Source organism: Miniopterus natalensis, chromosome 5 (assembly GCF_054644295.1).
Source record: "Miniopterus natalensis isolate mMinNat1 chromosome 5, mMinNat1.hap1, whole genome shotgun sequence".
In the NCBI taxonomy this organism is placed as follows: Eukaryota; Metazoa; Chordata; class Mammalia; order Chiroptera; family Miniopteridae; genus Miniopterus; species Miniopterus natalensis.
Genome location: NC_142085.1, coordinates 69674981 through 69692492, shown reverse-complemented (window position 1 = coordinate 69692492; position 17512 = coordinate 69674981). Strand labels below are relative to the sequence as shown.

The window sequence follows — 17512 nt, the reverse complement described above, 5'->3', positions numbered from 1 at the left end:
AATGATAGCCTTCAGTTTATAGTTGGGATTGATATCAGACCCTCCCACACATAAACACACCACGCACGCATGTATGTACACAACACCATCACACATCAGAAGTCATGTGCTTAAAGACATAGCCCTAGCTCTGCCATTAATGAGACATTAAGGACAAGTCATTTTACATCTCTGGACCTCGGTTTCTTCTATAAAATCAGAGGGTAAGACCAGATTAGTGGGGTTTAGCCAAAAGTAAGGCTAGCAGCATCTTGCACCGGGACATTCCTATACATACTATTATGAGATATTTCTAACATACACAAAAATAGAATAGTATATGAACCCCCATAAACCCATCACCAATAATCAAACTCACTTTTCTGATTTTGTTCCATCTTGTCTCCTACACCTTTTCTCCATTTAGTATTTTTAAGGAAAATAGAGATGTCCTATTCTTTCCCCCATAATTGCCTTTGATTACATCTTTGCTTGATCAGGATCGCAGGCAGCTTTGGTGAGCATCTGGTTATGAATTGCTGGGTCGTGCAGGCTTCAGGTCCATTGTGGACTTAGATTTGCATGATTATTTTCCTGTTAGTCAAGTACACCTCTCAAAGTAAAGGGAAGCTAGCTGTACTTTTATGAGAGCTTGCGGCCACGGTGTGGGGCTCTGTGAGATTCTGTGAAATGAGCCAAACTGCTCAACGCTTCTCCCCTCATTGGTAGAGGGAACAAAAGTCCTCTGTCCTATGGTTACCTCAGTGATCTAGTGTCATACTCTTTTGTTGATATTTGAGGAACTCAAGCTTCAGAGAGCTTACATGACTTGCCAGAAGCTCCAAAATACTCTTGTAACATTTAAAGGTTTAGGACTTCGGACATGGGAAAGAAATCAGTTGCTCGCCCTTCTGCCCTCCTCCAGACGAGCCTCGGGGGGGCAGCAGTGCAGTGTGGGCCCTGGGTCGTTTGTGATGGGTGTGTCTTTAGTCACATCTCAGTTTAGAAATCTGTCTCCGGTTTCACTGACAGCTCCAACCAGGGCATTGTTGTAGGTCTTGTTTCAAGCATCTGCTTTAGGTCTGGAAACAGTGCCTGGATCTACTTGGGGACCCATGCGGAAAATCAAATTACAATATCAGGCACAAAATTGTGTTTCTTGTTAAGATATCCTTTGATTTTTTTATAGCGCATAAAAATACCATATTAAAAAAGAAAACTATCATAGCTTATTTCATTGTAAATTAAATGCTTATTAGCTCTGAAAGTTATTTCAGACCCTTCTTTAAAATTCTCTGAATTTGTGAGTTGGGTAAAAGTTTCAGCACTTGGATAACCAAGGCCCAATTATAATCAGAACAGAGACAGCTCAAGGTACTAGAGAGTGCCTTCTATATATTTTTTTTACCTCCAATCAGTCTAAGGTGATGAATATGTCATTTTAGTTTAAGATACCTTGCTAAAATGTCCTTGTTTAATTTTCTAAAATATGTGTTATGATGCCTGGCTTTCTTTTGAGATAGCTGTATTTCTGATTTGCTCTTTTGGGAGAAAAAAAAAAAGGTTTCTCTGAGCTTTAAAAATGTCAGTTTTACATTTAAATTAGCTTTTAATAAAAAAAGAGATTAATGTCTCTTCTAAAGCTCTGACATTACATTTCTGATCTCTAGAGTGCAAAAATATGAGCAATGTAGTGTTTATCTACACCTTATGAAAAATATGAAAATCATTGTTTATTTAACCAAATAATAAGTAAAATCATATTTTTAAAAAAATACTTTAGTTCAAATTGTAAAACATGTAGGGATCCTAGGAGATCATTTCATCTATTATAATAGCCTTTGCATGCATAAGAAATTAATATTTTGTAAGTTGTAAAATCCTTTGCGACTCAATTTTAATGGTGTGTTAGTCAGACTCTGCCCTTCCCCAGTTTTGCTGTACATCGTATAACTTAAGCGCTCACACGCACACACACAGACACACACACAAAGGAAGGTTACAAAGATAATGCTGTTCACAGATCCAGTTATTATTACGGCTCAAGTTAAGAACAGACTGTTTGGCTTAATGATCAGGCGTGTTGTGTCTGTTCAGAGCTTGGCAGCTCAATGTAATTAGTATACTAATAGCGTTAGTATTTGATACAGCATGATTCTGGAGCTTAATGGTAATTGTCATACACCATTTAAATGAGAGCTTTGGCATCATGCATTGTTTATCATCTTTAGTAAATATCACTTGGCCACTCTTATCAGGATATCCAGGAAAACTTTCCGGAAACAGCTTTTAATCTCTTCATCTTTAACTGTTGTATCTACCAGTTAAACTCGTTTCTTCTTCAACCATAAAGGGCATGGTAGAGTCCAATTGAGTCACTCTCACTCTTAATGTGCTGTGAGAATTTGGATGGGATATGTGACCGTAGCAGTGACCACTCGGAGAACTGCTCCTGTCCTCGCCTGGACACACACCTCCCTGCTGGACCACAGGTTCCGTGGTCGTCAGACAATGTGCCCAGTCAACCTGGAAAGGTGCTGTGTGCCAGTGTTGGCCCAGTGAAAAGATTTTCAAGGACATTGATATTTCATTTCTGTGAAATGAGTCCAAATAGTATAGTGAGTCATTTGGGAAGGGTTAAAGCTGTCCCAGAGCTAGCCTAGCTTCACACACAGACACACACACACACACAGACACACACACACACTCACACTCACACTCACCCACTGAGGGGAAGGGTGTGCGAAATGTTTAATTTCACAGCCACACGGAACCTGTACCAATGCCACTTCCAAAGTCATAACATGGCAATTATCTAACATTTCATTTGTATGTGAAAACTCCTGAGTGCCCGCAGAAGCTAGTAGCTGCGCCTCTTCCTTCCAAACTCTAATGATCAGAGAGGCTCTGGGTTCCTGTGTCAGCTGTGGTGATTTTGGGTGCGACCCCTGACCCCACACTGACGTCAGGGCTGCATTTTACAAGGAAGCATGGCCACACTCTCCAAAGTGTGACCCCTGAATTCAGAGAGAGAGTGCAGGCTGTGCTCGTAGTAAGAGGCCCTCAGCTGTTGATGAGCTGTCTTGGAGAATAGGGGCTCCCTCCTTATGCGGACGCAGGCGAATGCTGGTGACGCCCTGCAGGAGTAAATGACTGAATCATCCCTTGTGGAATCTTTAGTTCCCTTTTTCCTCTTTCCTTCCTGTGTGTTCTCAGGAGTAGAGGGAATACCATGTGGTCGATAGAGGCAACCAAACCGGTGGCTTTTAGACAATGTTCCTAAAACCACTTTTTGTTATTAAGGAAATACACATTGTTAGACCTTATTTTATTCTAGAGAAATTTTACTATTAGCATACCAGCTTTAGTGAAAAATATTTTGAATGATTCATTTAATCAATTATACATTAATAGATGGCTACAGATGTGACTCAGGCATGTGTCAATGTGACTGGAACGCTGGTGTCATATATTAGGGTCTCCACTATAAGAGATTCGGTGGAAATTTCAGCGGAAGGAGGAATCTCCTTTGATCCTGTGGATCTTGGAAGGTTCCATGGAGTTTGTGGTACTTGAGCTGGGCCTTGAAAATGGATAGTGGGATATTTCCGAGGTGAAATAGAGCCTGCATAGAGATAGGAAGGCATGTGTTTATAATGAATTTGGGCTGGGCTTTTTATTCAAACAGTAGAATGTGCCACAAGGAATGGCGGGGGAAAGGCAGGGAGCAGGGTAAGGTTGCCATATCCCTGAACTCTCTATGACTATATTATTCTTCTGGGACATTTTGCTTTTCTAACTCCCTTATTATGGACCTCCTATATATAAAACTTAGTCATATCACCTTACTTCACTTTAAATGTCAGCATGGATTTGCCTGTCTTTTTGATATTCTAGGGTTGGATAAGACGTTATGATAGGAACAATTTTTGTCATGATTACTTTCACCAAGGAAACATATATCCAAGAATATTGGGCACTATGACTTAAGCAGAATCCCCCGACTTTTAAATCAGCATAGAATAGATGACTATCTGCAAACCCTAGCCTGCTGTTCTAGGCCCTCTGTGATATAATAATAATAGACTAACAGAATCCAAAATGCCAATATTTGTTTCCCTAACTGAGTAGACGAGGTGGATTGGGTTTTATGAACACAGACTCTGTGCTTCAACTGTTGCTATTACAATTTTCACTCCAACATTCGAGTCGTCGGGGCCAGCTTATTATTTCCCAGGTCCTCTGAGGAAACACGCAGTTGAGGCGAGGCCAGCAGGCAGCGTGGCCACAGCAGGATATAAGTTAGAGCTGAAACCCCAGGGAGAAGTGCCTGTAGCGTAATCCCTGAGTTATGAGATATACCATTGATGTTATAATTGCTTTGAAAGAAAAAGGTAACAATAGTCCACGTGAAGTGCCCCATCCATTGTAAGAAGTGGCTCATTTCCCAAGGTGTTACAAATGAAAATAAAACCTGTCACAGACTTAAAGAAAAAGGTAAGTCAGGCTTGTATTCTAGAAGCAAGGTGGAGGTCAGAGACTAGACTAGGTATCAGGCCATACTACATGCCTCCAAAATTGGAAGTCAGCAAACCATAAGCCAGGGTCCAGGCTGGGAGGGACAGATGAAGCTGGAGGTGAGGGATCTGGGCAAAGGTTAGGACTGAGATGTCTTTTAGAAATCAGGTTGAACACACCCCCAAGAAGAGAAGTTAGACAAAGATGCTGAGCGTGCAGTCCCTCGCCAGGCAGGACAGTGAGTGGGTGGCCCCAGGCGCTTTGTCTCTGTCCGGGTTGGAGCGGATGTGCCCGTGGCCCTTCACGGAGTGGTCAGGGGACTGTGGCCGGGTTTCTGAGGTCGGCGTCAGAAACCTGCAGGTGTAACGGGCGTTTGCAGCTCTTCGCAGAGGTCTTGCCCAACCCCAGGCTCCCTGTACAGCCTTGTGCAGCATAGCTTCTTTTCTTATGCACACCCTACAGCTCAGATGTCACTGAGAGGCAGTTTTAAATCTTTCAGAGACACCTGCGTTTTTATGCAGCCTAATTCCAAAGCCATACTCTTTTTGTTGAACTTTGAAATCCCATTAATTCCACCTGTGTTATATCCATGCTTTATGTTCAAAAAGAAAAGAAAAAACAATTCAAGACTATGTGCGTTAAAAAAAGATATTGTGGGCCCCAAAATAATATTGTGCAATAAAGGACTTTTGTGTTATTTATCTACTAGGTAAGTAGACCTAGCACAATGCCTGGTACTTAGTAGTTGCTTAATAAATTGAAGTTGTATTACACAGGGTACTTGGAATGTATAAAGCGTTATCTTTGGGCATTTGTGCACGTTGGTTGTTCTAGGGTCTGAGACATGTGGTTGTAAATAATTAACTAGTATTTATTTTAACAGAATGATTAGGAATTAATTAAGCCTAATATTTCAAATGCCGTTGCTGACATTTTGATATTACAATCCTCAAAATATTTTCTTGATATCCCTCCAAATACATACAATATTCTTAACATCCATAGCAAAGGATTTAGAATTGGTTATCATCAATTCAAAGCGTGCGGTCACAGTGTAAGCTCATTAGCCAAGTGAGGATCAAACACAATTACAAATGTGTTAGAAAAGTATGTATCTTTTTTTTTTTTTTTTTTAATCTCAGGGACAAAACTTTTTGTCAAATTCTGGTAACATTCGGGGAGGTTTTAAAAATGCGTACATTGGAAGAGCACACAAAATACCTTTTCTGATTCAATTTCATAAATTGCTACATGAAGATGCACCCTCTAGTAGATAATACGCAGAAGTCAGCACTTAATATGGCAGTAATGGTTATTGCTGTCATTCTTTACATCTTTAAAAATAATTAAGCATTACTGCACAGGCATTATAAAGTTCCCCTATCACCATTAAGAGGATATTTGAGGTTTGATGTAATTTAGCAAATTACATTATACAGTAGTTAAGGTTTTTATGTAGTGGAGTAAAATGCATGGTAGTTAAGCACACTTACCATATAATGCATTGTACAGAGTTACAGGTTCCAGCTGCCGCCAGCTTTGTTCCAGTGTCATTATTGCTTTGCAGGCTGACGTTCCTCAGGGAGTGATTCGAGTGCAAGCTCCCCATCTTTCGAAAGTTTCCATGGCAATACAGCTAACTGAAGAACTAAAAGCCAGTGATGTACTTGCCAGGTTTCTCAGCCAAGAAAGGTAGAGGCCTGTTTCGTTTTAATTATTTCATGGTATAACCCACTTGCTCGCTCCCTCCCCCCCTCCCTTGCCCCTCACTTTTTTTTTTTTTCAACTATGGGTGGTGTAATTTTTGTCTTTGTGCATTGAATTTTTGTCTTTTCAGCAGAAGAGAAAAGCAGACTTGACAGTTAGACTGTTGGAATGAGTTGGGCTCATTTGATGTAGTTTGTGTTCAGGTTGAGCCCATTTCAAGCAGGATGCCTGAGCAGTGGGCCTGCAGCAGGCTTCGCACATGAGACCACTCAGTAGTCTTCTCAGAATATGTTGATTGCAGGTTAATTACTGTATTTTGGGATAATCGTTAATTGGGATACAATAGGATTAAAACAAACAAATAATAGATACAACATTTTCTAGAAAATATTATGAATAAAAAATGCTTACATTTAAAAACAGAAGATAAAGAATTAAGGGAGAACAGCCAGTCCCTTGAGCTCCTGCCCTCAATGGGGACGCCCAGCCTTTTCCTCTAACCGGGGGTGGGTGGGGCGGGAGGAGTCCTTTGAAAGCCATTGGCACCCCCTGACCATATCAGAGATTACACTTTCTGAGACATTTGCAGTATCTTTTCTTGAATTTTCAAGGTTCAAACAAGTGTATTGTGTTTTAAGCTTTTAGCCTTTGAATTTTTATTTTTAGCTAAAGTCGTATTTGTAATGCCCCTGCCCTCCCATTTCCACTCATTGAAAATGAGCTAATCTAAATTTTTTAAAAGTCAGGGAAACCAGGGGCATTGCCATCTTAGCTTATGAATACTCTGTTTTAGCCTTCCATAGAATTTTATCTCCTCATTTTAACATTCAGGGGATTCCTTGCGGTTTCCTTCAAAACCTCTCCAATTTTAACGCAGTACCACCAGTACTTAACGTGCCTCTGCTCTGTGTAAGGCCCTCTGCTAGATGTTGGGAGGGGTATAAAAATCTATTTTAAAGTGCCTCCCCTCAGGGTTTTAAAGTGGGAACAGAAATGAGCCTGTGCGGTGAACAGATGGTGATGAACTGAAAGAGAAGCTTATTGGTAATGTCTAGGTCTCCGGGAAGCAGCATAAACTTCCCTCTCCACAGCGCTCCCAGGAAGCACTCAGGTTACCTGTTTCACCCCCAAGAAAAGAGAGGCCTCCCAAGGTCACACGTGTTAGAGGTGGAGGAGCTGAGTTCTAAATCTGTGGTTTCTGTCTCCAAAGACCATCCTTAACCGTTCTCCAGCCTGGCTGAGGGTCTAGAGACCATCATGGACCTGGGCGTCCTTGGTGCAGAGTCTGGGAGTAGATGGAATTTGGGGGGATTAAGTTCAGGGGCAGTTAGAATTTCTCAGGATTAAGTCCTGGGAGCAGTTGGAATTTTTCAGATGTCTTTGCTCCCTCAAGGGTCTCTGATCTAAAATGAAGCCGACCCGCTTCCCATCTACTCCCTGCCATGACTTAGCTGCCAACTGTTCCCACCAGCCTGTGGGAGGAATCCCTCCCGTCCCAGAGTGTGTGACCAGCCCCTGAGGATGTGGCCAGACCTCAGGTATGAGCCGCTCTGCCAGGCTAGACCTGGTCAGTGTACACGTTTACTTTCAGGACCCGAGTGCTCACTTGAGTCGGTACTTTTGTTCCTCTACTTGTAGATACTGCAAGAAGTGACAATGAAGTTGTACAATATATTCAACCGTTACTTTAGTATTTAGGGCGCCAAAGGACAGTGGTAGACATATTACAGAAAGCGCCAGCATTGTGACAGTGGCCCTCTGTATATTTGGATTTTCTGCTTCTGGTGCTTTTATTAAATAAGTATTTGCTACCCCCTGGAGCAGGGTCTATTCTCCTATTTCCTCCAGTCCGCGCACCCTCCACCCAGAGGGACGTCAGGTAAACTGTGCCCATTTGCCTCTTTTCCTCCCAAATCTTCAGCCCCTTTCCTTATACTTGGGGATGCTGGGGGCAGATGACTGGGATCCAAATACCAGCTTACCCTATTTCACTTTAGGCTAGTTTTTATAATTTCTTTAAACTTCAGGTATCTCATTTGTAGAAGTGGGCCATAGTAGGACTTACATTATAGTCTGTGATAATTCCCTGGAAGAATGACCATGAACCACACAGTGCTGTTTGGTCCACCTAATAATTGAAATTCTCAATAAATATATATATATATAAACAAAAATATTTTTTCCCTTCCATTATTGTCCCCTCCTCTCATTTGCATTTCACCTGTGGAGGCAGTTGGAAACCCTACTTTCCTCCTCACTCTCCCTGACTTTTCCTACTGAAGCCACGAACGCGGGAATTACACGCGATAGCACATTCAGTCACCAGTCTTTGACAAAGGCTGTTGCCCTTCCTTTATTTATCGACTTGTTGATTAGTGTTATGCAGAAGCTTGTGTATACCAGGAAATCTAGTTCAGGTTTCTTTCAACTGGAACAAGAACACTGATAATAGAGAAGCAATCTGAGGGCAATATTGGATGAGATTTTTTTAAAAATCTAGTCTCCCAAAACATTCAATTTGGTTTTCATAGGAATAATGAATGACCCTTTGTATAGCCATAGTTTATCAGGTGAGATGCTGGTATAAATTAAAATGTAATTATTAAATTATTTATTTTTAAAATAAGCACATACCAGTTTGACCAGTTTAGAGACAAAGTCTCTTAGTTAGAATACAAGTCAGTAGGTGGGTCCTAAGCGTGAGGACATATATAGCCCTGAGCAGAGTAGATAGAGTTGGATAACCAGATAAGTCATTACATGGTTGGTTAGGAAAGCTTCTGCTGTACCGTATTTTTCATAACAGTTTGGATAAAAGTCAGACTGGGTTTTCTTAGTTCCAGGGAATGTGTCTTCAGGGCCTTATATCAGTGATTCACAAACTTGTCCACGCATCAGCACTCACTATAGAGCATTTAAAAAGATTCCTGGGCTTCATCTAGACATATTAAATCAGAATTTTCAGAGCTCTGGAACAAAATTTTTAGCAGGTTTCGCAGGTAATCAGTATACCAAGAGTTTTGAAAACCACTGCATTTTACCAATTTTTATTATTTGCACCTAATGTCTGGAAGTTTATTCTTGAGAAGTTTAAACCTGTAAATGCATCCTACCTGTAAAGTCTTCATAATGAGTATTCGCCTCTACTTTGAGTGTACGTACCTCCCGTATTTGGATGGCCAGCACAGGGAGGGTTATGAAACGTCCAATTCTTTACGTTCGCCCTGCTGCCATTAGACTTGTCAGCACAGCAAGCCATGATGGATGCTTACTGAATAAGTACACTGGGAAAAACTAAGGTTTCTTTTCATAGTTTTATGAGGGCCTTTTTGGCCCCTGTGCTAAGTAGATGATCATATTAGTAATTTTCTTGGCAACTAAATGTTATGTTACCTTCTTTTTCATTCTACAAATTTAGCTATTAATTTATTATTTTGCCTTCAGATGTATGATTCTATTTGTTTATTTTAATTTACAGGTGTGACATTTTTACTACCTATTAGGCACATTTAACAGATGGGAAAATACAAATGTGTAGATAATTACAGTGTGTCTAAGTTATGAATTTTCCATACAAGCTAGAATTCCCCAAGCACATTAAAGTGATTTACTTGCAAGCTGTCTGATGATATAACTAATCAGTCTGTTTTGTCCCTAATAGTGGGATTGCCCAGACGCTCAAGAAAGGGGAAGTCTTTTTGTATGAAATTGGAGGAAATATTGGTAAGCACATTTTTTTTCTCTTTGTATTTCATATGCTTATTTGACATTGCCAATGATTATTATTTATATCTTTGGGGGATGGGGTTAGTAGAAGTAAAATATAGCACGCTGTAGATGGTTGATGAGTATTGTGGATTTGTTAAGTGGTCTGCCTTTCTCTTCAGGCTCTGTATGAGCTCCTTCTCTACAAATTCCCATCTATGTTGAATCTCAGCAAAGGCAAGTTCCCTAAAACAGATATAATTTCTAAATGGTTGATGAAGTTTTTCAAAACTTTTTTCTTTTTTATATGCTTATGTTACATCTTAATCAAGGAAGTAGTTGAGCTTATTTAAGACCAAGATAACACTTTTATTATAGCACAGTACTATATATTTTTAGTGAAAGCAGAAGTTATTTTTGCCATTGCTGGCTGCCTACTAAATAGTACACACACACACATGTTGATAATTTAGGAAACAGAAATAGGATAAGTGGATTAATTTTGACCATGTTTTATATTCTATTTGCCTATTTGTCATACTTATGTCTTTATTAAAATTTAAAATACCCCTCTTTTTTTGACCCTCATAGGACAAGGGTGAAATTGTTAACAAATAAATGAAGTGGTGTTTATTTCAAAATAGTCTTTGAAAATATTTTAAGATAAATTTTGTAGAACTTTTTTCCTAAGACTTAAAAATGTTAGTAAATATTAAAAGTTAAATGCAGAAACATGAAGGCTCATTTTTAAAATTTAGATAAACCACAACTCCATTAGAAGCCTGGAATTGTTAACTTTATTAGTAAGGATTACTTAAATATTAACATATTTGATTCTGTATTTTAGGTTTGAGGAATTCAGTAAACTATTGCCACTGTTAACAAAGGTGAATACGCTTTAAAAGCCTATCACACAAAGTATTTTTAACTTCCTGAGTTAATTTAAAATTTGTGCATTATAGAAAGACTACAAAATTGACTTCTCCGATGTTTTTGGCCAATTTTATAGTATTATGGGAGATAACGAAGGATGAAAAAATTTAAAGTCTAAGACATAGGCTTAAATTTAAAATTGCATCCCAATCACCCCACTGTATTAAACAAATGCAACATGTTGTTAATAGGGGAACGCTGCCTCGACGATGACACTTACATGAAGGACTTATATCAGCTCAACCCGAACGCTGAGTGGGTGATAAAGTCCAAGCCGTCATAGAAGACTCACCTGCAGATAAACCAGGACTTCCTCAGTAACACTGGCTGGGTCAAGAGTGTAAAGAAAGAAACCGCAGGACCCTTTTATTATTCAGATGTACCCAACCAGTGAATATTGACACTCTCCAGCCCTAAGAAGTTATAGATTTGTGCTGCTGCCAGAATTATGTTAATTATTATTATTAATATTATTATTAGAAAATAAATATCTCTGGAGTGAGAGGAAATAGGCTTAATTAACTGGTAAGCTGTTTTCATGTACTCTGTGAAATGTGCCCTCATGTGACCTGGTTTTTTTTTACATGAAATATACTCTCTTTCCTCTCACTTTTTTTCTCCTAAAATCATGTCTACAGTAATATAGGCTTTCTTACCTTTCTTTCCTCCTCACATCTGCCTTCCCCCGACTAGGTTTACTCTTTAACCAAAAAGATAAACACCAGGTATGGCAAGCTGTGAAATTAGTACATCTTAAAACAGCCCGAATTCAACAGTATTTCTGTGACTGTCGAATGTTGAATATTCACCTCTTGGAATCGCTTGTTCAAACAATAACATTCTCCTTTTCCCTGCTGTATCGCATGAAGTGATTTGCATTTTTTTCAGTTCATCTGACATATGTGCACAGAACTGTATCCACTATCAAGAAAATAGAACTGTCAGAAACTGCCAATTATTGCTGAACCATTAAAGACTTGGATACTAAGAATAAATAAAATATATCCATGTGGAATAACTGGATTATGGATAAGAGAGTGAAAGCCAAATCACTTCATGTATGCCGCCTTCTTCTAAATGAAATTTAAAAAGTTGTAGCTGGCTTTACGTATTGTCATACTAGCGATATAAATATGCATGAGAGTCTAATCCAGTAACGGTTGAGAATGTATTCTACCGAAAGAGGGATTTTTTTTTTTTTTAAACTCATAAGTAAGTCTGCATGAAGAGTTATTCTTCTGGGTATGACTCAGTCATATGAACAAGCTTTTGTTTGTGGGCTTAGTTTAAATAATCAGAGTAAATTTATTAAAATGCGACAAGTCCTGTTCCCAGGGATTTTAATGCACAAACCGTATTGTGACAAGGGATGAGCCTCTGTACTGTAAATAAGAGAAACAAAGTGAGAGAAAAATGTTCACTATTTTATGAGTTTAGAGTGTAGTAAATAAAAGGTGATGTAAATGAGTGCTCCACAAACCGTGTTTATGATACTTTTAGTAGTACTTTAGGAAAAATTACACATTCTCAGAAGCTCTTGATGTCACTCTAATTAGGAGGGAAAATGCTGTTAATGAGAACAGTCATAAATTTTTAGCATATAATTACAAGAACAGCCTGTGGATATATGATCATTTAACTTTTGGGTGATTTGTGCCATTGCTTTTATATTTAAATTTTTTTTATATAATTAAATGCATTTTTCTAAATTATCTTCTCTTGGAATTATTACTTTTAATCCTCTGTGTTCTCATGAGTGTGCTAATGGGTGACTTTTGTTTTTGTTAAAAGCCACTTCTACCCTTTTATTGCTCCTATTGCTCCGGTGTAATTTTTAAAGTGGAAAGACAGGTGAGAGATAGAAACTTGTTTACTTCTTTAGTTTTTTTCTTAGCAAATTTCTGTTCTTTAGGATTTTTCAAAACACCCTGTATTTTGTTTCTGATTTTGACGATATATTAATTTCCCAGTTAGCAAGCTGTTTTAATGGTTTAATTTAATGAAAACATTGAACAATGTAAAAGCAAAATCAAGTGCTTAAAACATTTTTGGTATGCAACTTCAAAAAGTCAGTAGTGAATATAATGATTTAGATAAATGATTTCCTAAAGTGTATTGCAACTAATTTTTACCACATTTACTACCCACAGGAGGGTAGGCTTTTGTTAATGAAGAAGTACCAGATCTTGGTAAGTAAATATGAAAATGTCATTTTATTTTGACTTTTTCTTAGAACTCATGGTGCATGTTCATTGATATTGAACAATACTGCATCTAAGTGACCAATATAGATGTCCAGCTACACTTCTAAAGAGGGGAAACTCCATAGTGTAGAGGCTTATATGTGAATGCCCTGGAATTAACCCAAATGCCTTTGCTGTAGTTTTTTTTCTAGTAAAGTTTAAATCTCAGGGTAGATGAGTTCTTATTTGCCTGTGTGTGAGGGAAAATAAAAAGAACACATATATTTGCTTTGAGTCTCAAACATCTTAACTTCCAAGGGAGTTGCTGATGAAAAGTGGAGAGCTGGTACTTATAGAAAACTGGTTGCCCTGTTCATATTTCAGAGATGCTGCTGCTTTTCTGAAGGGCTATTGTAATTATTCATGATTGCACAGTAAACAAATTTTACTGCTGCTGTAGCATTCAGTGTAAATTCCTTGCCAGCGCTCTTGTTTCCCGGCTTCCCGGGGCTTTCATTACGGCCTTTGCCGGCTTGGAAGCCGGGTGGTGCCGTGAGCCTCCCGGTCGGTGTCGCCCTCTGGCCGGTAGGTGGCAGTATTGGTCAGGGATTCCTCTGCCCTCCGCCGGGAAGCTTTGAAAGGGAGCTGAGTTCAAAGGTAAGAGGTTAAGATTCAGCGCAGGCCCCGCAAGGCAGTTGGGTCGGAAGAACACCACGGATTTCTCATGTTGACCCCTGATTCTGAAGCCTGTAAATGATAATTCACTTCTGAGTTTCTATGCTCAGTCCCTTAGTCTGCTCTTATCCCTAACCTGCCGAGCAGTTTAGGCAAAGCGATGGGGGTGAGAGACTGGTTTTAGCAGGGTTGAGAGGGGGGAAGAAAAAGGAATCAAGGACTGAGCATGGGCAACTCTTACAAAAAGTTCTGCTGCTACACAAAGGAGCAAATAAATGAGATACTCGCAAGCAGCAGCAGAAGTGGGAGGTGTGTAAAGGGCCTTGAATGCTGGTAAAGTCATTTTTTGAATTTATGCAGTCAAGTAACATTTTAAGAAGGTGACATAGGTAATGCTGCCATACTACTTGGGTTAACTAATGTGACCTAGGACAGGTTGCTTATCCGTGCCTCATTTTCTACTTTGTATAATGAGAATTAAAGAAATATTTATTCCTTAGGAGCTTACTAAAATGAATTAATCCACATAAAGGACTCAGCCATGTATTTTCCTGATAGTAAGTGTTCACTAAACTTCAGTATTTTTATTAGTGGTATTATGATCAATATTACCAGTTATCAGTGTTATCTCTGTCTCATTCAGGGTTGTTGGTTCCAATTATATATTACTTTTCCACCTAGAAATCAGTAGCAGTAACTCTTCCTCAGGGTATCTGTGGCACTGTATGGGGCACACAAATAATTCCAGGACAGTTTACTCCTATTTCAAGTGAGGTCAACTCAACTTAAATATAATTTGTATTGTTTAAAGTAAACAAACTGACATAAGGGACAGAGGTCTCTCCCTGCACCCCAGACCAAAAGGCTCAGGAAGAAAACAAGCTCTTACCCAGTGCATTTTCCATCCTTCATACCTTTTCCACTCCTGAGAGGATCCTGGGCATTTTCAGTTGGTGTTAGAGGCGTCTGCTGATGGAGGTCCTGCTTCATTGTCTTGTTTTTCTCTGGATCAGTAATTTTTCAAATCTTGTTTTTAATAAACATAGCAATAAAAATTTTCCTTCCATTTCAATGGGTGTCACATTTTCAAATCTGGACTTGGCACCCAGCTTCTTTTTTACTCTGACCTACAGTATTGCATGGGGCCACTTGGCTCTGGTCGAAAGGGTTTCCCATGAAACCTTAGAACTCCTTTGAAGGGTTTCGTGAGTTATTTTCACAGGTAAGCTGCACAGTGTATGAGAGAAACAGATTGGTTGCAAGAAAAGCGCCACTTCTATGTATTTCCAACTAAAGCCCATTCGCACTGGCTTTGTCACAAGCAAGCTTTTTATCTTGAGATTCGAAGTCTTGATTTCTCAACCAACTGCGCTCAGATAAGCTTCCGCGAGAGCAGCCCCACTCTTCGCTGCCTTACTCCTCTTTTGATGTTCACCCGTCGTCGCACCGAGGGAGCTCAGTTCTGTCTCTTATTGCAGCTCCTGTAACCTTTACAAAGTGGTGGCTTTCATGTAATCTCTGTCTTAAGTCACATTCTAGGGCCAAAGCGAACAGGAACTCCTCCCTGGAGAGGAGTTCATAAGGAGAGTTACAGAGAGCGGCCCAGCTCTGAATAGTCAATCAGTTAAAATTTTCTGTCACCTGACAGTAACCCTCTTACAAATACAGAAAAGAAGTGATTTAATCATTCCTTGTGCCTTTAAAACTCTCATTTCAATGGGAGGAATCTTGGGGCATCTTTGCTTTGGTTGCTTGTATCACCCAGTTTGCATTTGTCAGGAGAGAATTCTACTGAGAGCACAAAGAAGTAACTGTTGCAAGATTATGCATCACCTATTTTGTCCAGGAGTCTTGAAACACATTCTAGGACATGCTTTGTTCATCTTCACCCTTCACATTTTGATTGCTAAGAAATTATTAGGCATTACTTGGCACTACCTTAAGCAAATGTTGCTATGATAGGCATACTTTTAAGGTCCGGAAAGAAACAAAGCTATCCATTGGTTCCACTTTCTTCCCCTTCTTTCTGTGCCTTCCCAAACATTTTAGAGCTTGCTGTTTGCTACACTGGGGCTCATATTGTGGTGATGTAAAAATCAGTCGTATTATGCATCCCCCTAGGAGATTAGATTGAGATTTGTGGATGGCATTGACACAGGCTGGTGAGAGGGAATGCATTCACAACAAATGGACTCTGATTTGAGGGAGGCAGAAATAGGTGCAACTAACTGGCGCACAGAGAAAGGACCCCATTGATTGGATAATTGTTAAAGGAGACTGGTTTTTAAGCTGGAAGTCCAGTTAGGATACCACAGATTAGACCAGGCCGGAAACAGTGAGACTCAGAACTAGGTGTATGGCAATGAAAATGAGTGGATATGGGTTATGTTGATATTGCAAAGTTGGGGTCAAGAGGACAAACGTGATTGTTCTCGTGGATGTAGAGGAATGAGAGAGGGAGGCGTTAGAGACCCCTCGGAGAAGATGGTGCTGTTTTTCACTGTGTCTCAGAACAGGGAAAGGCCTGGTTTGGGATAAAGGGGTTGGGACAAGAGAAAGGGAAATATTATGGGTGTGGGAGGGAGAAAAATGAGGATATGTTGAACTTGAGGTGTGTGAAGAGCCTGAATAGTTAGAAATTAGACATCTTTAGGTAATATTTCTTTGAAATGTATATATTTAGAAAATATTTGCATGGACGTGATAGTTCAAGCCATTGGAGCAAAGGGATGGTCCCCTGAGAGTTTAAGGACTAGAGAGAGCGAAGCACAACTTTGAGGTGTGTTTCCTTTCGCTTAAGGAATGTGCAAAGGAAGAGATTGTTAGGAGCAATTCACACCAAAGTAGCTGTGTCAGAAAAGTAAAAATCGTAGATGCCAGGAAAGATAGGTTTAATGGAGGAAATGGTCAACTGTGTCAAATAATGAGAGAAGTAAACCAGACGGGGATTAAGTAGCAACCGTTGGGGCTGAAGTTTACAAGTTCAGAGCTGACCGGCTAGAGAGCAGGCTGCTTTGGAGCGATGGGAAGGAAGCCTGCTGCAGGCGGCCACGATGTAAACGGGTTGGAAGCCGTGAATTCAGTTGGCATTGTGGGAGGGGCAGAAGGACTAAGGCTTACCAAGGTTGTTTTTTTCTTTGATATTTTGCAGGGAGGAAACTTGATTATAAAATAGTTTTCATATACAATTTCTAATATCGGATTATTACCCGCATGTCTATATTTAGTTAATTCAAGAGCTTCTAGTTCTATTATCTAAAATATTAATCAAAGTGAAATGATTGAATAATTTTTGAAGAAAAATGACCATGCAAAATGTGAATAATTCCCCAAGAATTTTGCCAATCTTAAAAAGAGATCATAAGTTTTATTTTTATAATTTTTAAAGACTGATACATAACCCTGATACATTAAACTTTATTCCATGTTAGCAACTTTTTTTTTTTTAATATCCTTGGTTGGAAGATGCCAGTGTGTCTCTCATTGCTTTTCTGCGTGAGTCATTGCTCTGCCCTCTATAATCTATACAGCAAAACCTGAGGAATATATATTACATAAATTGAAAAATACGATGCTATGCAAAACAAGATTTTGGACACGTGTTATAAGCTTTGTTTTCAAGTCCTAATTATTGAGAAGTAAACAGAATGTATTAAAGTACTACATAATTCTTGTTTCTTCAAATTTTTTTCCATTCACATACCCTCTAAAATGATTTTTATGCACTATATATCGCCTTGTATAATTTTTAATTGAAATCTAAAATTTTGCATTGTAAGTTTAAATATCGCAAAGGACTTTCTAATACTTTA

At 39.2% G+C, this 17512-nt stretch overlaps 1 protein-coding gene and 1 long non-coding RNA gene across 4 annotated transcripts in view; both read left to right on the top strand.

Moving 5' to 3' along the window:
- The window catches only part of ARHGAP18 (Rho GTPase activating protein 18), a 159414-nt gene extending 146860 nt beyond the window's left edge, over positions 1–12554 (top strand). For both annotated transcript variants that reach the window (XM_016204991.2, XM_016204990.2), the window contains exons 13-15: positions 6065–6189; positions 9866–9927; positions 11034–12554. In XM_016204991.2, coding sequence (XP_016060477.1) covers positions 6065–6189; positions 9866–9927; positions 11034–11125 — 279 coding nt within the window. In that variant the 3' untranslated portion in view covers positions 11126–12554. The remainder of the gene's footprint in view (positions 1–6064; positions 6190–9865; positions 9928–11033) is intronic.
- A 1022-nt stretch (positions 12555–13576) lies between these two features.
- The window catches only part of LOC148093127 (uncharacterized), a 63679-nt gene continuing 59743 nt past the window's right edge, over positions 13577–17512 (top strand). For both annotated transcript variants that reach the window (XR_015714580.1, XR_015714581.1), the window contains exon 1: positions 13577–13610. This is a non-coding gene — a long non-coding RNA (uncharacterized LOC148093127). The remainder of the gene's footprint in view (positions 13611–17512) is intronic.